Genomic DNA, 20,494 nt, shown 5'->3' with positions numbered 1-20,494 from the left:
ATTATAGTCCACAAAACTAAATACCTCTTAAAATACCCACTGAAAGAAGTTAAAAAAAAGAGCATTTATTTTCCCCATTTTAATAAGCCTCTATGTGTCTACATTCCTTTATATTTATTCATATATTGATGGTCATATTATAAACAACTTCAAATTTTAATATGATTTGATCAGTATCAAAGGTAACAATGTAGTTGACTAATGTAACATTTCATTAACTGTTTCAGTACAAAGAATTATTGTTATTATTATTTGTCTTTTTGTCTTTTTAAGGTTGCACCCTAAAAAGGAGGTTCCCAGGCTAGGGGTCCAATCGGAGCTATAGCTGCCAGCCTACACCACAGCTCCCAGCAATGCTGGATCCTTAATCCACTGAATGATGCCAGGGATCGAACCCACAACCTTACGGTTCCTAGTCAGATTTGTTTCTGCTGCGCCACGATGGGAACTCCACAAAGAATTATGTTTGAAAGGTGTTTCAAGTCAGGAAGGCACACATTTCTGGGGTGAATGATAATTACTTCCTCCAAATGCAGAGTTTATCAGTGTAAGAAAAGAATGAAAAAAGGTATTGATAATACGAGTGAGCCCTTTTCCAATACTGAAGACGCATTTACACTAAGACCAACAAAACCGGGAAAATAATTAAAAGCATGTCATATTCTGTTGAGTAAAAATGCTTAAAATATGTTTATACCCAAAATAAGTGGTATCATATCATTCCATCTCCATTACTACCAACTTTAATAAAAACCTAACTTATAAGGTCAGTCGTTTTCATTCTTTACTTTCACGTAGACAGTTCTGAATAGCTTTGCATTCTTAACACGTAAAAAATAGGAAGTGTTTTTCTGTGTAGCAGATGAACTCATGAGAAAACTTTGAATATCCTCTCTGCAGCCCCAATTTCGAGTCAATAGATTAAGTGCCCACATTGTTTGGAAGTAAGTCACAGCTGTCTAAATTGCTTCAGAAATGTTTAGCAGATTGCTGTAGAGCAGGATAACACAGTTTGAACCATAGTTTCTTGAATACATCTTGCTGAGAGCTTATCTCATTCAAATGATGACAGCAGCTGAAGCGTAGTGTTGGAATCATCCACATTTTGTTCTAATAAAGGAGAACTTTAGGAAGCTCTGGTTGTGACAGGCAACAGGATAAAGCAATTGAAATGTGGATCTTATATTTTATACCATTCAAACAGCTTGCTATGCGTGTGTGATGATAAGATACTTTAAAAATTTCATTTGGCGAGAAGCTTACAGTTAAACTGTAAAAGCAATAAACAGATCATGTGAATTACCAGCATATAAAAATAAGTATGCAAATGACTGTCGTACTCTTCCAAAATAGCATCCTTAATAGGAAACCCTTCATAAGAATCTTTATAAAGTGATATATTTTAAAATTCATTTTTATATTTTATAAGGACTTCTAACTAGTAGTCCTTACTTTTAATTAGAAAATACACATCTATTCGGCCATCCCTGAATAAACTATAGGTATGAACATGAAAAATGGGTACATATATATGCGAGTATTACAAAATTTTTAAATCTTTCTCAATTGAACGAGTTCTTTTCAAGCACTTTCTATTCATAATGAGCTTTGCATATACTAAATGCTATGGAGATTATTTTTTCACTCAAAAGGACTAAAATCTACTCAGCAAACATGAGAGTGAACATAGTTGTGTCCTAAGGTGTGTGGTTTATAGATATAACCCCAGTAAATTGTAGGTACTCCATAAATAATGTCAAATAAATGAGTGAATTACATACAAGCTAAACTTCATTTTTAACTGATTAGTTTACAGAATGTAAATTAAATGTTTCAGAAAAATTCTATCCATGGCAAGTTCAAGAAGATTTACCTAAATATCCAGCCTGGAATGTACATTTCAGCTATCTATCAATATGTATATCTGTTCCTCCCCCACCCCTAAAACGAACAAACAAACCACTTTATCATGCTCCCAAATTCTAAATTCAGAAATTTGGACAGGGCCATAACAGGGATTGTTTGTCTCTTCCTGTAATGTCTGTGGCCTTAAATAAGATGATTTTAACAGCTGATGACTTGAACAAAGACGGGCAAAATAGCTGAGACCTGAAGATCTGTCCCCAAGATGGCTTCTTCACTCTCCTGTCTGGTGTCTGGGCTGGGACGTCTGGAAGGCTGGGCTTAGCTGGGGTCATTGACCAGAACGTCTTCATGTAGCCTCCATGAGGCTCGGGCTGCTTGCAGAATGGTACCTGGGTTCTAAGAAAGCTCATACAGGAAGGCATGGTCTAAGAGAGTAATTGTTTTAACATATTACTCATAACTTCCTACAGAGTGTGAAAGAATTTATTTTTTTAAACTGACGCAAGGTATATTTACTCTAGGGACTAGAGAATCTGATGGATACAGGTTTAGAGCTTGCACTTTAAAGCCTGCAGAGTAGAACACTGGGGGTTACAAAAACTGACAGGAGAGCCTATGGGATGGATGCTTGAAATGTCCATCGCAATCCATCCTGTCCCTCCTCTTCAGTAAAACAGCTGTGGCTTGGTGCATCGTCAGAGAACACACTTCTCAGCCTTGTTTGAAGCCGTGGGATGAAATGCCTACATACTCACGATGGAATGGAGCAGAAATGACGTTTGCTAATTTTGAGCGTAGGCCTTCAAATATAGGACAAAATATCCCCCATGCTCCCTTTTCTTTCCTACGAGGTAGATCATGGGGTTCCTTGACCCGGCTTCAACCATGCAGCTGAGAATAATGCTGCGGCGGATGGCAGCAGTCTCGTGGAACGCCCTGGGGTCTCCAGTGGCCTCGTGGAGCACAGCCAGTCTGATGACTTCGGTTGCTTGCCCTATGCAGCCCTTGGGTGAGGGAGTAACAAATTTCAGTGTTTGTGAAACTGTAATATTGTGTCTCTTTATTACAAAAGTTTAGCTTTACTCTAATTCAGATAGATGCACATCACTGAATAATAGCCGAATGCTGAAGAAATGAGGGGAGGGAAAAAGCCACTTCCCTGTTGTCTACCTCCCAAAGCCTTGAAAGAACCAAATAATGCCACTTGCAGCAACATGGATGGAACTGGAGACTCTCGCACTAAGTGAAGTAAGGCAGAAAGAGAAAGACCAGTACCACATGACAGCACTTGTATGTGGAATTTAATATATGGTACAGATATAACCTTTCCACAGAAAAGAAACTTACGGACTTGGAGAACAGACGTGTGGTTGCCAAGGCGGAAGGGGAGGGAGTGGGATGGACTAGGAATCGGGGGTTAAACTATTATTATTGCCTTTGGAATGGAGAAGCCATGAGATCCTGCTGTATAGCACTGGGAACTGTATCTACTCATTTATGATAGAGGATAATGTGACAAAAAATGTATGTACGTATGTGTGACTGGGTCATCTTGCCGTACAGGAGAAAATTGACACAACACTGTAAACAACCTATAATGGAAAAAAAATAAAAATCATTAAAAAAAATACAATCTTTGGTAGGACCAAAATTAAGTTCTTGGTACTCACTAATTTTTACCACCATTTTACAGTTGCAGAAGAGTTTCTCTCTGGAGAAAGCGCTAGTGGCAAATGGTCATGTTTTATGTAACTTTTTTTGTGCCTGTATTCCTTTTTCATTTTGACAAGGACAGACAAATCTTTCGTGTGTCACACCAATGTTTCACTTGGAAAGTTCTGGAGCTTGTAATTATTTTGACACAGCAGACCTTGAACTCTGGAAACACAGCGATCACATTCCCAGAGTCACATGCAGAGAAACTGTACTAATTCAGAATCATCAGAGGCAGCCTCCGAAGTTGGAAGGGCAGTTCTCAAGGTGGGGTTTAAGGGGTCTGCAAGGTCAAACCTGTTTTCACGATAATGCTAAGATGTTCCTTGCCCTTGTTTCACTTTTATTCTCCCACAGGTGTAAGGTCGGCTTTTTCAGAGGCGATGTGACGCGGATGAGGTCATCACTCTGATGGCTCATGAAATGTGACCTTGCAGATTCTTGTGTTATAAAACCTGTTTTTAACTTCTAATACACTGAACACCGGAAGAAATCACTGACATAAACAAAAGCTTATTGGAGTCTTTATGAAATTTTTAGTCAATGGATTGTTTGTTAAAATGTATTATAGAATATTTTACACATTACAAAAGAACACAAAGTTAACAAAAATCTATATGCTAACCACCAGCTGGTTTGCTGTTTATAGAATACGTTTTACTTAAATTGTGTAATACTTGAAACATCTGCCTTTTTACAACAATGAATGCCTATAGACTATATTTTTTCTCATTAATTTTTTTTTTTTAAGGGCCACAGCTGCAGCATACGGAAGTTCCCAGGCTAGGGGTTGAATCGGAGCTGTAGTTGCCAGCCTACACCACAGCCACAGCAACATGGGATCCAAGCCGTATCTGTGATTTACACCACAGCTCATGGCTAAGCTGGATCCTTAACCCACTGAGGGAAGCCAGGGATCGAACCTGCATCCTTATGGATACTAGTTGGGTTCGTTATCCCTGAGCCACAATGGGAACTCCTCTATTAATATTTTTTTAATTGAGGTAGAGTTGATTTACAATATTATATGAATTCTCGGTATATAATACAGAGATTCATCATTTTCAAGGGCATTCTCCATTTATCTTTATAAAACATTGGCTATATTCCCTGTACTATACAATATATCCTTGCAGCTTATTTACTTTACACATGTAACTTATACCTCTTAATTCCCTGTCCCTTTCTGGCCCCTTCCTCTCTCCTCTCCCCACCGGTAAACTCCAGTTTGTTCTCTGTATCTGTGAGTCTATTTCTTTTTTGTTATACTCCTACTTTGTTTCATATTTTAGATGCCACATATAAGTAATATCATAAAGTATTTGTCTTTGTCTGATTGTTTCATTTAGCATAATACCCTCCAAGTCCATTCATGTTGTAAATGGCAAAATTTCCTTCTTTTTATGGCTGAGTAGTATTCCACCCCATTGTATGTCTGTCTGTCTATCTGTCTTTATTCATTCACCAGTTAATGGGCATTTAGGTTGCTTCTGTATCTTGGCTGTTGTAAATAACACTGCTATAAACATTGGGGTGCACATATCTTTTCAAATTAATGTTTGAAGGGATCCCGAGGGTTGAAAAATTTCACTTCTCAATGGTGGTTAAAACACACTTTGATTTTCATTACCTCAAAAACATAAAATTCAAAATGCTACCATTCATTTATGTTACGTACCAAGCTAGAAAAATATTATTTTCTGGTATCCATTTTAGGAGAACATGGCATATTTTTTTTTTTTTGTCTTTTTTTTTTTTTGTCTGTTGTTGTTGTTGCTGTTGTTGCTATTTCTTGGGCCGCTCCCGCGGCACATGGAGGTTCCCAGGCTAGGGGTCGAATCGGAGCTGTAGCCACCGGCCTACGCCAGAGCCACAGCAACGCGGGATCCGAGCCGCGTCTGCAACCTACACCACAGCTCACGGCAACGCCGGATCGTTAACCCACTGAGCAAGGGCAGGGACCGAACCCGCAACCTCATGGTTCCTAGTCGGATTCGTTAACCACTGCGCCACGACGGGAACTCCCAGAACATGGCATATTTTGAGGAGAAATTTCCAAAAAATCTTCTTTCAGAATCCGAAGGACCGTAAGTATGCTCAAACTCCAAATGTCTAGGAAAGGAGCAGGGTTGCCTGTTAATCCACTGAGGGCGGAAGAGTCATCAGGTGAAAGGTATCACCTCCTACCGATGACCTGTCTTAAATCTCTGGTACCAAGTCAATGAATTAAATACTCGAGGGCACTGATATTGGAGGTAACGGGTTATGAGTTCAGTGTTGGGTCTGTGTCAGCACAGGCATAACCAAGGCCCACAGGCGGGGGGAGCACTTGGAAGTGTTTGTGGAGGGACAGAGAAGCAGGCAAGCATGTGTAAATAGCTTGTCAAATCCCCACAACTGGACCCCAGAAACAGCATCTCTCGACTTTAGAGGCAATGAAACTGAGCCCTTTCTTCTAACGCTCAGGAGCCCTCCTACTCTTAAGAATGACTGAAGAGCAGAAATAAATGTTGGCAAGGAGACAGAGAAAAGGGAACCCTTGTCCACTCTTAGTGGGACATAAACGGGTGCAGCCACTGTGCAAAATAGTATGGAGGCTCCTCAATAAACTACAAAGAGAACCACCAGAGTATCCAGAAATTCCGCTCCTGGGTCTGTATCTGGGGAAAATGAAGTACTTAGGAAACATTTGCCTGACCTGTGTTCAAAATACTCCGAATTCACCTTCTCTGTCATTAAATATGTTTAACTAAAATACAAGTCCCACGAAGAGAAAGACTGGGCAAGCCTTGGAAACCCCTGCACTTCCAGTGAAAGGGAGGAAGGGCTTTTCTCTTTACGAAGGACAGCTTTTTTCTTCATTTGCACACATGGCGGAAAATGCCCACTGTGGCCCTAGAACCACAATACCTTCCATTCAAGGGCCACCGATTGATCAGCATTCCAATATTCTATTTCCACATTCCTGGGGGAGAGCATCTGGTTAGCTAAACTTGGGCATATTCTATCATGGTCCACCCACAGTTTGCTGAAATAGCTAGAGACTTCTTTTTTTTTGCCTTTGCTTTTTAGGGCTGCACCTGCAGCATATGGAAGTTCCCAGGCTAGGGGTGGAATTGGAGCTGCAGCTGCTGGCCTACGCCAAAGTTACAGCCACAGCAACGCCAGATCCGAGCTGCATCTGCAACCTACACCTCAGCTCGTGGCAACACCAGATCCTTAATCCACTGAATGAGGCCAGGGATTGAACCCCCGTCCTCAGGGATACCAGTAGGATTTGTTTCCACGGTGCTACAACGGGAACTCCTACAGAGACTTCTTTAATGGCAACAGTAGTCATTATCCGAGAAGGGAATGCAGGCTGAGTAGACACACCCAAAAGTATCTGCTATATTCACTATCGCTTACTCAGCTGTGTTCTTGACTTTACCATCCTTGTTGTCAAAATTATCTTCCCAGAGCATGCCAGGCAACAACCCCTCCAAGGGTGTTCTAAGGAAGAAAAGGGTGGTGACCTAGTCGTTCTGACTCCGAGTTTGCCTCTGCTTCGGGAGCCTGTCCCTTTGTTATCATTGCTACTTCACTTCATCCCTCGGCAGGAGGAGGTTACTCCTTTTTCCTTTTTTTTAAAACATAATATTGGAAAAATAGCAATAACAAAGCAAAACCAAGAAACCCATTCCTGGATGCTCCATAATGAGGTTGGGATAAGCTAGAATTTCAAAAGATGCTTTACTAAATATTAAGAACAAAAGAGAACTGTAAAATGCAAGGCGATGAAAACAGTGTGGCTCACAAAATACAAGTTTCTGACCCTTTCCCTGGATGTACAGTTCTCATTTCACTTGGGATCTAAGGGAAAAGAGAAGCCTTATCATCTGAACGTCTGAATGTTTCTTTCTCACCAACAGCACAGAAAACAACAAAAGATAATTGAGGTCTCCTAGGTTTTTTTTTCCTGGAACATTTCTTCCTTCTTAAAAGAGAAAATAGAAGACATTTCCTAGTTACTGTTAATTAAAACTATTACTATATGTTTGATCATTTCTATTCCTTAAAGACTTTAAAATATCTACGGAAAATTTAAAAGAACCTCCTGTAAAACTAGGGGTACAAGTCAGGTTTTTTAAGGTCTTTAATTTCTTATGTGGAAATTATTCTTTTAAAATATAAATTAGAACATAACTGGAAGTGAACTAAGGATTCCCTAAAAACTTCTGCGGATAGGGACTGAACACAGCTCATCTAAATCAACCTGACGCATTTCCACTAAAACTCCAGGTGTGCTCCATTTGGACAAATGTGTTCCATATCCAATTACTTGTTCTTTTTTCCCCCTGAACACGAACTGTGATCTGGGTAGTGGTTTTCAGCTTGAGCTAATTTACTGTTCAAATCATCACATCGCCCAGATTCTCAAGCAGTTTTTATGTCTTGGTCCCCCTTTGTATTGTACTACTTTCTCCAACATAACTAATCTCAGAAATAATTCCTGTGACTTTAAACCATTTTTATGTTTTAATGGAAGCTGATTGCTTACATTTACTTGTGATATATAAAATTAAAATGACCATCAATACTTGTTTTGGCACTAGCAATATGTAAAGTTTGAAGTCTCTTTCTTTTTTTTCTTTTAGGATCTGAGCTGCGTCTGCAACCTACACCACAGCTCACGGCAACGCCGGATCCTTAACCCACTGAGCAAGGGCAGGGATCGAACCCGCAACCTCATGGTTCCCAGTCGGATTCGTTAACCACTGCGCCACAACGGGAACTCCCATCTTTCTTTTTTCTTTTTTTTGTCTTTTTAGGGCCGCAGCCTGGCATATGGAAGTTCCCAGGCTAGGGGTCAAATCATAGCTGCAGCTGCCGGCCTACACCACAGCCACAGCCATAGCCACACGGGATCCGAGCCATATCTGTGACACATCACAGCTCAGGGCGATGCCTGATCCTTAACCCACTCAGCAAGGCTAGGGATTGAACCCTCATCCTCATGGATACTAGTCGCCCCTTACGGCTGAGCCACAACAAGAACTACCTAAGTCTTCTTCTATAGTAAAAAATTCAAAAGACTATAATGCCTTGAGTTCAGTTTAAATGAGTCAATTTAACGTACTTAGAGCAGCATATGGTATAGGTTTGAACAAGCACAGCATTGGCAGCTGGGAGATTTAAATTCCAGTTTCCATCTCTGCAACTGGGTAATAATGTTGCCATGCTCCTCATTAGTTAAGGAAGTTACGGCTTATTTTCTTTTACCTAGAAAAAGAGTTGGACTAGACATTTTTTTTTCTTTTTGTATTTCTAGGGCCACACCCGCGGCATGTGGAGGTTCCCAGGCTAGGGGTCCAATTGGAGCTGTAGCTGCCGGCCTACACCACAGCCACAGCAACGTGGGATCTGAACCACGTCTGTGACCTACACCACAGCTCACGGCAACACCGGATCTTTTACCCACCGAGCAAGGCCAGGGATCAAACCTGCAACCTCATGGTTCCTGGTCAGATTCATTTCTGCTGCGCCACGACGGGAAATCCCGGACTAGACATTTTAAGTCTTCTCTCATTTTAAAGTTCCATGGTACTAAAATGTGAACATTTTTCTCATATCTAAATTTATTTTTAAAACAATGCTTATCGACTAAATTTATTTTCTTTCTTTCTTTTCTTTTTTTTTTTTTTAACCTTTTAGGGCTGCACCTGCGGCATATGGAGGTTCCCAGGCCAGGGGTCCAATTGGAGCTACAGCTGTCTGCCTACATCACAGCCACTCAGGATCCCAGCGTGTCTGCAACTTATACCAGAGCTCACAGCAACGCTGGATCCTTAACCCCGCTGAGTTAGGCCAGGGATCAAACCTGTGTCCTCATGGATGCTAGTCGTGTTTGCTAACCGCTGAGCCATGACAGGAACTCCCTTACTGACTAAATTTCTAACTACTTACATGGGATGCTTTTTAATTACATCATTAAATTAAGCACCTACTATGTGTGTCAGCCATCTCAAATATATTCTGGGGTAAAGCAAAGGAAAAAGAAGCAAAATACCTCTGCATGCATTTAATGCCACTGCACGGTATACCTAAAATTGTTAAAATGGCAAATTTTATGTGTATTTTTTACACACACTGTGTGTGTGTGTGTGTGTGTGTGTGTGTGTGTATTCGAATGCAGTGGTGCCCTAGTATTTTGTGACTACTTTTTAAAATTGAATTATAGCTGTTTGGACAGAGTCTGTTTCTCCAAAGGACTCAATCACTCCAGGGACAAGGACTCTTTTTTTTTTTTTTTTTTTTTTTTAATTCTAGCTATAGCTCCAGGGCCTAGAACACTAGGAGGGCATTTATATCCTGGCTCTCCCAAGTGTTGTTATATATTTTAATTATCCTATTCAACCACGCTAATGTATGAAACATACAAACAGTTTTAAAACTTTTAAGATACTCACCAGAAAAATTTTACCACATGAGTGGGAGTTACAGAACTCTCAGATCTTCAAGAAATGTTTCTCAAACAAATGCATTAGACTTTAGAAGACAAAAAGATAAACATAAGTCCTAGCATTAGCCCAACAGATCTTACACGGAGTGTAAGAGAAGTTTATGATTGTACACTTCTTCAGAAGTGCACCGACGCCAGCCATTCTTCAGGTGGCTATCTAAACAATCCCTATCACTTTCTCTAAGTAGCTTTTAACAAAGCCATTGTATCTCAGGCTCAAATAATCAAAAGTTAAACAGTTGCCTAGAATATCCATTCAGGGCTCAGTCAAAACAAAAGCTATGGGTTGGAGACTTTATCGACATTCCTGAATATGATAGTGTCATTTCCGAAATCCAAACTTAGACTACTTAGCTATATGTTATTAACACACAGGCTAGTTTGCATGTTTACTAGACCAGGGAAAACTGGCTCTTTCTCAATCGTGGGGCTAATGCCGCCCGATCTCCTTCGCTTTAAATTCAGTAAAACAATTCAAGAAGCCAGCTAATTAAATTCTAAACTCAGGGGATTACCATAGTCTAAACAATGTGGTGCAGCGCTTGGGAAGAGGCATCTTTAAAACCTGCGCATGAAAGTGGCCAAAGATCGCGAGCCGCTAACCTTTCTTGAAGGGTTCAGACCGCACCCCAGCTGAGCCAGCACTGTACCTTACTGGTCGCAAAGGCGCGCTGGGGGTGGGAGCGAGCGGAAGACAAGATTAACAGTTTGGGTTGCTGCGGGAGGGGAGTAATCCGTGAGGTGTGCGTGGATTGCGGAGTTAGAGAGGGGTCCGCTTACGTTGGGCCTAAATTTCGGCAAGAAAAGAGAAAGAGGCCCTGGGAGATGAGAGCAGCAGTAGGCTCCCGCTTTCCAGCGTTCACGGGGAGGCCGCTAAACGCAGCAGGAAAGCGGGCGTGTGTTTTCTTCTTCCACTTCCCGCCCCCCGGGAGTCCCGAGCCCAGTCCTTTCCCCTCATTTTCACCCCAGCGGGGACCAATGGCAGCCCCGCCGAGGAGCCGACAGCGGCCGCCCCGCCCCGCGCCGCTCCCGTCCCCGGGGTCCCCGTCGCCCCGCCACCGGTCCCCGAGCCGCTCCCGCCCCGGGGTCCCCCTCCGCGCCGCCCCGCCCCCCGCGCCGCTCCCGCCCCCCGCGCCGCTCCCGCCCCCCGCGCCGCTCCCGCCCCGCCCCGGGGTCCCCCTCCGCGCCGCCCCGCCCCCGCCCCAGGGTCCCCCTCCGCCCCGCCCCCGCCCCCGGGGTCCCCTCCGCCCCGCCCCGCCCCCCGCGCCGCACCGCCCCCGGGTCCCAGCAGCCCCGCCTCTCGCGCCCATCACGTGCCCGGGCAGCCGCCAAGTGAGGCCGCTTTTGCGACGCGGTGACAGCCAAATGGTGCGACAGGAGGAGCTGCCGCCGCGGCCGCACCGCCCCGGACCCAGAGGCTTGAGGCGGCTCCTGGCGTCGCCCGGAGGGAGCGACTGAGCCAGACTGTCCGGCGCGGGCGGCGGCGGGCGGCGAGGGGAGCCCGCTCCGAGTGCCCCGCTCCCCGCCGCTCTCCATGACCGCGGCGGAGTGAGCCGCGCCTCCAGCCGGGGCTGCGCCTCCATGAAGCCCTAGGGCTCTCCTCGCCCTCCGGTCCCGTCCCGCCTTCTCCCTTCGCCAGCGGCGGCCGCGGCCAGGTGCGGAGTCCGGAGCGGAGCAATGGCGTCCCACCCCGAGCGGGGGGAGATCCTGCTCACCGAGCTGCAGGTAAGGGCCGCGGCCCGGGCGCCGGCAGGAGGGGCAGAGCCCGGCGCGGGGTCGGGCCGAGGGGAGCCGTGCGGCCGCCGCGCCCCCAGCCCGCCCGGTGCGGGCGCCCCCGGACGGCCCCGGAGCCGCTTCCCGCGGGAGCCGGAGCCCGGCGCGCCGCCCCTCCCGTGCCCGCCCCCGGGGTCCCGTGGCGCGGCCGGTGCGCTCCGCGGGGTCAGGGCCGCCCGCCCGCGGACACCCCGGCGCCCCCCACCCCGGCCCCGCCCCGCCCGTCCCTGGAACTCCGCTCCTTAAACGCCTTTGAATGACTGGAGCTGTGGGCTCGTCCCTCCCCTTCCCCTCCGACTCCGCACAAAGAGCGCCCCCACAACTGCCAGCCCCCGGACAAGTTTCTTAAGAAGAGAAAAAAAGTAGAAACGTGTCTCTCCAAACGCTTGCTTCGCTTCCCCAGCCCTCTTCGCGGACTCGATTTCTTCGCTTTTGAGGGCTACCCTTGTTTCCTTTCCTTTCGTTTTTTATTTGCTTTTTTAAACCAAGGGGTAGGTACTCTCGGTCCACTCCTCGGCTACTCCCGGCTCAGATCCGGAAGCTCGGATGCTGATGCTTTTCAGGCTTTCATTTTCCCTCCTGTTTGAAGAGCAGAGAAAGAGCTACAGAAGTTGTTTACAAAGTACAGAGCAGTCGACGGAGGGAGAATGTTGGGCACCACATGCTTGCAGAAGATGAGGACAGAATAGATCCCTTAATGAGTTAAGTCCACGTCGAGTAGCAATGTTATTCCTAACATTTTGCAGCCAAATATTTCATGATGTAGGCATGATTTTTTGTTTTTAGGTCTCTCTGATGTATAGAGTACATGCGCTACCTTGTTGGGTTTGTTTTTCATTAGTTGGGAGTGTACAAGAGATGTTTGCATCTGGATTAAAGTTTCATGCTGGTTCTTTGACTTAAACTTATTTTTGGTTTGTTTAAATATAGTCGTCTTCTAGCTGCTAGAAGGCTGAGATGGGAATTAAGAGAAGGGAAAAAATAGCTTCCTTACATTTCTTCTTGTGCGTTGGGCAGTTAATTTTTTAAAGAAGCCTGAATCTGGACACTCCGAAGAGTTGATTCTTGATGATGTCACAATTCAGTTGCTTCTTAATTTTTTGCTGTTTAAATGTATTTTTCGATAAATCCCCATATTAGCTTGGTTTATTGTGAGCTTGCAAGCATTGTTATAATAGTTGATATTTCCTCCATAAAAATAGATTTCAACAAGGTATGTCAATGCATTGTTGCAAATTTGGAATCCTTTGGAGATGCAAAGCTGAATTTCGTATCGTTGAACATGTTGCTATATACTGTTGTAATTACACTTGGCCTTTTGTAAGGAGGTCTTACAGCATACCAGTTTGCTAAATGAATGGAATTTATTGTATTATTACTTTACAAGAGCTTTTAAACTGACGTTTGAGGCACATCCAAAGTGCTTTCCATTGCAGTCTTGAAATATGAAAAGCAAACTTCTGACTGAGAAGAAGCCATGAAAATGACAGGACCTTTTTTTTAATTTTTTGGAGCGGATTGGCTTCAGAATCAAAGTATTTGGCGTCCTTATTTGTATTTTATAGAAAGTTGACACAAAAACACATTTTGACACCGAATGTGAAATTTTATTTTCATATATATTAAAATACAACATTTAGGACCTTTTAATAAGATCATTTTTTACAATAACAAAAAGGCAAGTCAAATAAATAGGAAAATTTAAATGTAAGTATTTTTAAAACGGGACCAAACCAGGGGAACATCCAATCTAAAGTTAGACTTTTAGTAAACCAACTACAAAGGAAAAAATAAAAATCACTTAAAAATGTAAAAAAGAAAAGAAAAAGAAAACAAGTTAGAAGGAAAAAAATAAAATTGAACTTTAAATAAACTAAAATGTAACCCCCTCCAAAAAAAAACAGTTGTTTTTATTAGATGTTACCTTACAGGTTGTCATGTATATCCAGGGCATTTTTCTGTGTATTTGACTCCCAGTTCTAATAAAAGTTACTGCATTTGAACTTTATCTTGTTTATTAAAATAATTGAGAACATTATTTGTATTATCACTCAAGATAAACCATGATAAAATTTGCTTCATAAAATATATATCATTTCATTGGATTATGAAACTAGACTATAGTAACCAAATGTTTATTGAGCTTGTTTGGAGAACCAATTTTTAAAAGCCTTCTAAATTGTTTGAACTTACTTAATTTGAAAAGTTGTTTAATATGAAATTCTTAGTGCTTCTCTACCATACAGATTTTAAGTATTTAAATAGTAATTTGTGTAGCAAGTTCACTTGCTTTTTAGTTAAAAATTACTGCTTTGCCATATCTTGTCTCACTCTGAAGGTTACATGCTACAACTTACTTTTAATCAAATCAGTGCTTATTTATTTAGAAACATTTTATATCCAACTGTTCAAAAATTACTTTTCAAGTTACATTGCAGAATTTGAAATACTTTACTACTTGAGCCAGAATTGGCTTATGAATAATTTTTGGTTGTGGAAAGACAAAGAAAATTGAAACCAGCGTCTTGTTAATTAATAGTTCCATGAAGCAGTGTTTCTAACTCTTGCTAATAGTTTGAGATGTTTACTCAACAAGGAATTATTAATAAAATATATACAAACTTTGATGCCTAGAGACATCAATGTGTAAGGAAGAATATTTGCTGTGGTAAAAAAAATATATAGGCTGTTAAAAATATTAACTTAATTGGCAGTTTCTAATTTTTGTCTCATAATTAACTTGTTAAGTCCTATTTATTTTTTTGTTTGAAGTGTAGTGGGGAAATTAGTGAGATCTTTTTGTGAGTTCAAATTAGAAATAATCTGCAAGGAAGCTGAATTAGTGCTAACTATATAAAGATCTCAAAATGAAAATGTTGGCTCCAGCAGTAATTTTGTAGAATGCAGACCCAAATATTGAGTAGCACACTAATAAAGTATTGGGAATCTCAAGTTCCATTCTCAGCAGAATTTATTTAGATGGAGGTGACTTTCTCAGGTGGAAGGTTGAGGTAGTTAGCTTTTTTTTTTTTCCAAAAGCCTAATTTTTATTTTACTTTAGATTTATACATTTATTTTCTAATTTTTTTGGCAATTTATAATGATTTTTATTTTTTCCATTATAGCTGGTTTACAGTGTTCTGTCAGTTTTCTACTGTATAGCAAGGTGACCCAGTTACACATGCATGTGTACCTTCTTTTTTCTCACATGATCCTGCTCCATCATAAGTGACTAGTTATAGTTCCCAGTGCTATACAGCAGGACCTCATTGCTTATTCTTTCCAGAGAGAATAGTTTGCATCTATTAACCTCAAATTCCCAGTCCATCCCACTCCCTCCCCCTCCCCCTTGGCAACCACACGTCTGTTCTCCATGTCCATGATTTTCTTTTCTGTGAAAAGGTTCATGTGTGCCATATATTCGATTCCAGATATAAGTGATATCATATGGTATTGGTCTTTCTGACTTACTTCACTGAGTATGAGAATCTCTAGTTCCATTCATGTTGCTGCAGATGGCATTAGTTTGTTCTTTTTTATGGTTGAGTAGTATTCTATTGTGTATATGTACCACATCTTCTTAATCCATTCATCTGTTGATGGACATTTAGGTTGATTCCATGTCTTGGCGATTGTGAATAATGCTGCAATGAACATGTGGGTGCATGTGTCTTTTTCAAGGAAAGTTTTGTCCATGTGTATGCCCAGAAGTGGGATTGCTGGGTCATATGGTAGTTCTATGTTTAGTTTTCTAAGGTACCTCCATACTGTTTTCCGTAGTGGTTGTACCAATTTACATTCCCACCAACAGTGTAGGGGGTTCCCTTTTCTCCACACCCTCTCTAGTATTTGTTATTTGTAGACTTATCAAAATGGCCATTCTGACAGGTGTGAGGCGGTGCCTCATAGTAGTTTTGATTTGCATTTCTCTAATAATCAGTGATGTTGAGCATTTTTTTCATGTGCTTGTTGGCCATCGGTATATCTTCTTTGAGTATTTTTTTTTTTTTTTTGTCTTTTTGTCTTTTGTCTTTGTTGTTGTGGCTATTCTTGGCGCTCGCGCATATGAGTTCCAGGTAGGGTTGAATCGAGCTGTAGCCCGCCTACGCCAGAGCCACAGCAACGCGGATCCGAGCCGCGTCTGCACCACCACAGCTCACGCACGCCGATCGTTAACCCACCGAGCAAGGCAGGACCGAACCCGCACCTCATGGTTCCTAGTCGATTCGTTACCACTGCGCCACGACGGGAACTCCCGGTATATCTTCTTTGGAGAAATGTCTCTTCAGGTCTCTTGCCCATTTTTCCATTGGGTTGTTGGCTTTTTTGCTGTTGAGTTGTATAAGTTGTTTGTATATTTTAGATATTAAGCCCTTGTCAGTTGCATCATTTGAAACTATTTTCTCCCATTCTGTAAGTTGTCTTTTTTTTTTTTTTTTTTTTTAGTGGTTTCCTTTGCTGTGCAAAAGTGTGTCAGTTTGATTAGGTCCCATTGGTTTATTTTTGCTTTTATTTCTGATGCTTTGGGAGACTGACCTGAGAACACATTTGTAAGGTTGATGTCAGAGAATGTTTTGCCTATGTTCTCTTCTAGGAGTTTGGTGGGGTCTTGTCTTAAATTTAAGACTTGGTAGTTAGCCTTAAATTACAGGGATTCGTGTCAGGAAACATTGTCTGCCAAAGGTATATGGAAGGGCATACCGTGACAGGATATGGCTTTTGCCTTCTGGAAGCGAAGTACAATTAACAGTCATTGATTATTTGCTTCATGTCAGACGTTGTACTTGGTACTCTGTACACCTCATATAATCTTTGCACCGAACAGTGGTGTTGTTAATTTCCATTTTACAGATCAGGAAACTAAGTTCAGGAATAGTTAAGTAAATTGTTCATGGTCACATTGTAAGTCTGCGTTGGAATTCGGATTTATAGCTTTTCCACTACACCATTTTTAAAGCTGTGAACCCATAAATGTTTTGCATTCCAGTGTTGTAAATGTGTGAACTTTCTAAAAATTTGTCCAAACTGTAGTTTGCCAGAGTTAACTTTGTTAAACTTGATACTACTTGTTAGGTTCCTCTCTAACAAGGAAAAGTGATTTCAGCATTCTGTTTAGTGGTCTGTAATTGACTAATGCCTCATTACTGCAAATAAGGAGTGACGGTCTAAAAGAACAGCAGTACAAATAACCATTTTGTGGGGTTTCCTCATTTAACAGTTATTGTTTCTGATGAAAGTTATCGAATGTTTGCCCAAAACCTTTCGAAAGATTTTACCTTTCTCTGTAGACTGTCCATAAGGTAAACTTTGTCCTAAAATTTAAAGCTCATATGTAACCAAACTATGTGTTTGACACTTAGTAGGTACTGGATGCATTGATGAGAAGGCTCCATTTGTCACTAAGGATGAGAAATGTCTTGACTGTTGATTATGATAAGAGAGGTTGATGATAATCATTGATAGAAGAAATTACTTAGTTTTCTTTAACTTACATTTCTTTTTTTTTTTTTTGTCTTTTTGCTATTTCTTGGGCCGCTCCCACGGCATATGGAGGTTCCCAGGCCAGGGGTCCAGTGGGAATTGTAGCCACTGGCCTATGCCAGAGCCACAGCAACGCGGGATCCGAGCCGCGTCTGCAACCTACACCACAGCTCACGGCAACGCCGGATCCTTAACCTACTGAACAAGGCCAGGGATAGAACCTGCATCCTCATGGTTACTAGTCGGATTTCTTAACCACTGCGCCACGACGGGAACTCCATCTTTAACTTACATTTCTTTTCTTTTCTTCTCTTTTTTTTTTGTCTTTTTGCCTTTTTCTAGGGCTGCACCAGCAGCATGTGGAGGTTCTCAGGCTAGGGTTCTAATTGAAGCTGTGGCCACCGGCCTACGCCAGAGCCACAGCAATGCCAGGTCCGAGCCGCGTCTGCGACCTACACCACCAGCTCATGGCAACGCCGGATCCTTAACCCACTGAGTGAGGCCAGGGATCAAACCCACGTTCTCATGGATACTAGTCGCATTCGTTAACCACTGGGCCATGATGGGAACTCCTAATTTACATTTTTTTTATTTTACATTTCTAATTTGTTGTCGCAAAAATACTCCTTTAAAAAGTTGAAAGGGGATTTCTGCACTAATTACTTTATACCTCCGTGTAGCACCTTGTTTTTTTACCCATTTGAGGGGAAGTCAGAAAGTGACGTCTCACTTGGCAGCCGTGTTGGGATGGAGCCTGGCTGTGCGCTGGGAGGATTAGGGTGAGTTGGAGGAATGTGGTGTGTGAGAAAGCAGGCAGATGGGTAAGACAGATTTTATGGTTTTTTAAATTGTCAGTTTAGCACAAGTTCATTCTAGAAAATCTGGAAAATGCAAAAAAGCACAAAAGGCAATTAAAGGTGCTCCTGGTTCTATCAGAGGTAACTGCAAGCTCTCCAACTTACATGACATTTGGGTCCATTTCCTCTTTTTCTCCCTTTTATAAAAGTTGAAATGTATTTGACATATGTGTAATTTTAAGGTGTACAACATATTGATTTGATATTTTTCCTCCCTTTGTATTCTATTTTACTTACTAGAATTTTAAAGAGAAATGAGGTTTAGAGAGTTTTAAGATAGAAATAGCTGTAAGTTAAAAAAAAAAAAGTGGCCACTAGTTCTATATAAGTGGATTTAACTAGGTTTATTGACTCTTTTGTCTGAAAATATTTTGATTTGGGGTCAGTGCTTTGAGATACAGTTAAGCCGAAAAGTAAGTGGAGAAATACAGGCTTTTTTTGGGAAGGGGGTGCCTACCCCCCAGCATGTGGAAGTTCCCAAGCCAAGGATCAAACCTGGGCTGCAGTTGTGGCCTGCACCACAGCTGCAGTGGCCACACAGGATTTTTAATTTCCCAGTATGGACTTAATAATAGACAGTAATGATACACATAGCATCAACTCTTAGACCAATACAGTGATACAGGGTGGTTTTCCACCTTATTTCATTAATGCTGCTCTTCTAGAATGCTGCATGCTCTATTGAATAGGACATATCCTTAAATATGCCAAATATTTCTTGAATACCTAGGTAAGAAGTCTTTGTGTTAAAAAACTAGTATTATAAAATGATGGCTCTAAAATGATCGTGTTTTTCAGCCATCTGCAATTAGTATAATAGAGATGAGTTTTAATCTTTTTACAACTCCTGCTATTCACTTATGGTCAGTACTGAACTAGAGAAAGGAAAGGGCACCTTCCAGGCATGTCTCTTAGCCCCAGGGCTTTGTGTCTGATTCCTTGGGCTCTTTCTACTTTTCACATTTGGCAACAGTAAATTTTTATGCCTTTTATCTGGTAGCTCATATGTGTCTACTTTTAAACAAATAGGACCCAGTGAAGTAGAAGTTGGTAGAGGTGAATATTGCTTAAAACAAGTTATTTCCAGTGGCACGAATAGAGTAGTTAGTTCTCCATTATTTGCTAGTTCTGTGTACTGTGTTGAACAGTTGTCGTCTATTTCAGAAATCAACTTTACTCTAATTAGAGTGTAACAAAATCATGACATTTAATATGATTAATTTTTGATATACAGCAGAGTTCCAACTTAGCAACAAAGAAAGTCAAAGACTAGTTAAAAGCTTTTAAAAGATATTTAAAAAGATATTTAAAATTTTGCCTGGAAAAAACATACTAATGGAAAAATCACTTTTATATTTTAGAAAAGCAGAAATAGAGAACATTTATTTATTTATTTTTTATTATTTTTTTCTTTTTTGTCTTTTTTGTTGTTGTTGCTATTTCTTGGGCCGCTTCCGCCGCATATGGAGGTTCCCAGGCTAGGGGTTGAATCGGAGCTGTAGCCACCGGCCTACGCCAGAGCCACAGCAAGGCGGGATCCGAGCCCCGTCTGCAACCTACACCACAGCTCATAGCAACGCCGGATCGTTAACCCACTGAGCAAGGGCAGGGACCGAACCCGCAACCTCATGGTTCCTAGTCGGATTCGTTAACCACTGCGCCACGACGGGAACTCCGAGAACATTTATTTTGATGCATGTCTGTTTCCTCCTAATTTTATGTGATGAAATCTTATTTGAAACTAGCTCTGCTGTCATATTTAGTTTTTCACAGTCTCACAAAAATTAAAATTGTGTACCATGTACGTAAATATTGTCTATTAAAAATGAAGACTAGGAAGGAGTTCCCACTGTGGCACCGTGGGTGAAGAATCTGACCGTCTGTGGCTCAGGCTGCCATGGAGGCATGGGTTTAATCCTCTGCCCCGTGTAATGGGTTAAAGCAGCCACTGGTGCCACAGCTGTGGTGTAGGTCACAGCTGTGGCTCAGATTCAGCCCCTGGCTGAGAAACTTCTATGTGCTGTAGGTGCTGCCAAGCAGCCAACCAAACAAAAACGAAGAACAGAACAAGTGTATTTGATGATACATTTACCTTAGATTTGAAGGTAAACGTCACATTATAAATGAACTGGTAGATGAGAAACAATATGTATTGTTATTAGGATTTATCTATTTTAGGAACTTAACAATCTTTACTTTTTCTAATTGGTTGCGGCCTTACTGCCCTGGCTCACAAACATCTTAATTTATTGGAAATTTATTATGGAATTTGGAGTTTATTTTAGATTATAGAAATGTACTT

General features: G+C 41.8%; 1 protein-coding gene across 5 annotated transcripts in view; it reads left to right on the top strand.

Moving 5' to 3' along the window:
• The window catches only part of PKN2 (protein kinase N2), a 130,886-nt gene continuing 121,825 nt past the window's right edge, over positions 11,434-20,494 (top strand). For 2 of the 5 annotated variants that reach the window (XM_021090337.1, XM_021090333.1), the window contains exon 1: positions 11,444-11,806. In XM_021090337.1, coding sequence (XP_020945996.1) covers positions 11,759-11,806 — 48 coding nt within the window. In that variant the 5' untranslated portion in view covers positions 11,444-11,758. Of the gene's footprint in view, positions 11,807-12,140; positions 12,556-20,494 lie in introns of those variants that run through there. The other 3 variants (XM_021090332.1, XM_021090335.1, XM_013997432.2) reach the window with 3 other exon arrangements.

This window comes from Sus scrofa, chromosome 4 (genome assembly GCF_000003025.6).
Source record: "Sus scrofa isolate TJ Tabasco breed Duroc chromosome 4, Sscrofa11.1, whole genome shotgun sequence".
NCBI lineage: Eukaryota > Metazoa > Chordata > Mammalia > Artiodactyla > Suidae > Sus > Sus scrofa.
This window is presented reverse-complemented; position numbering and strand designations above follow the sequence as displayed.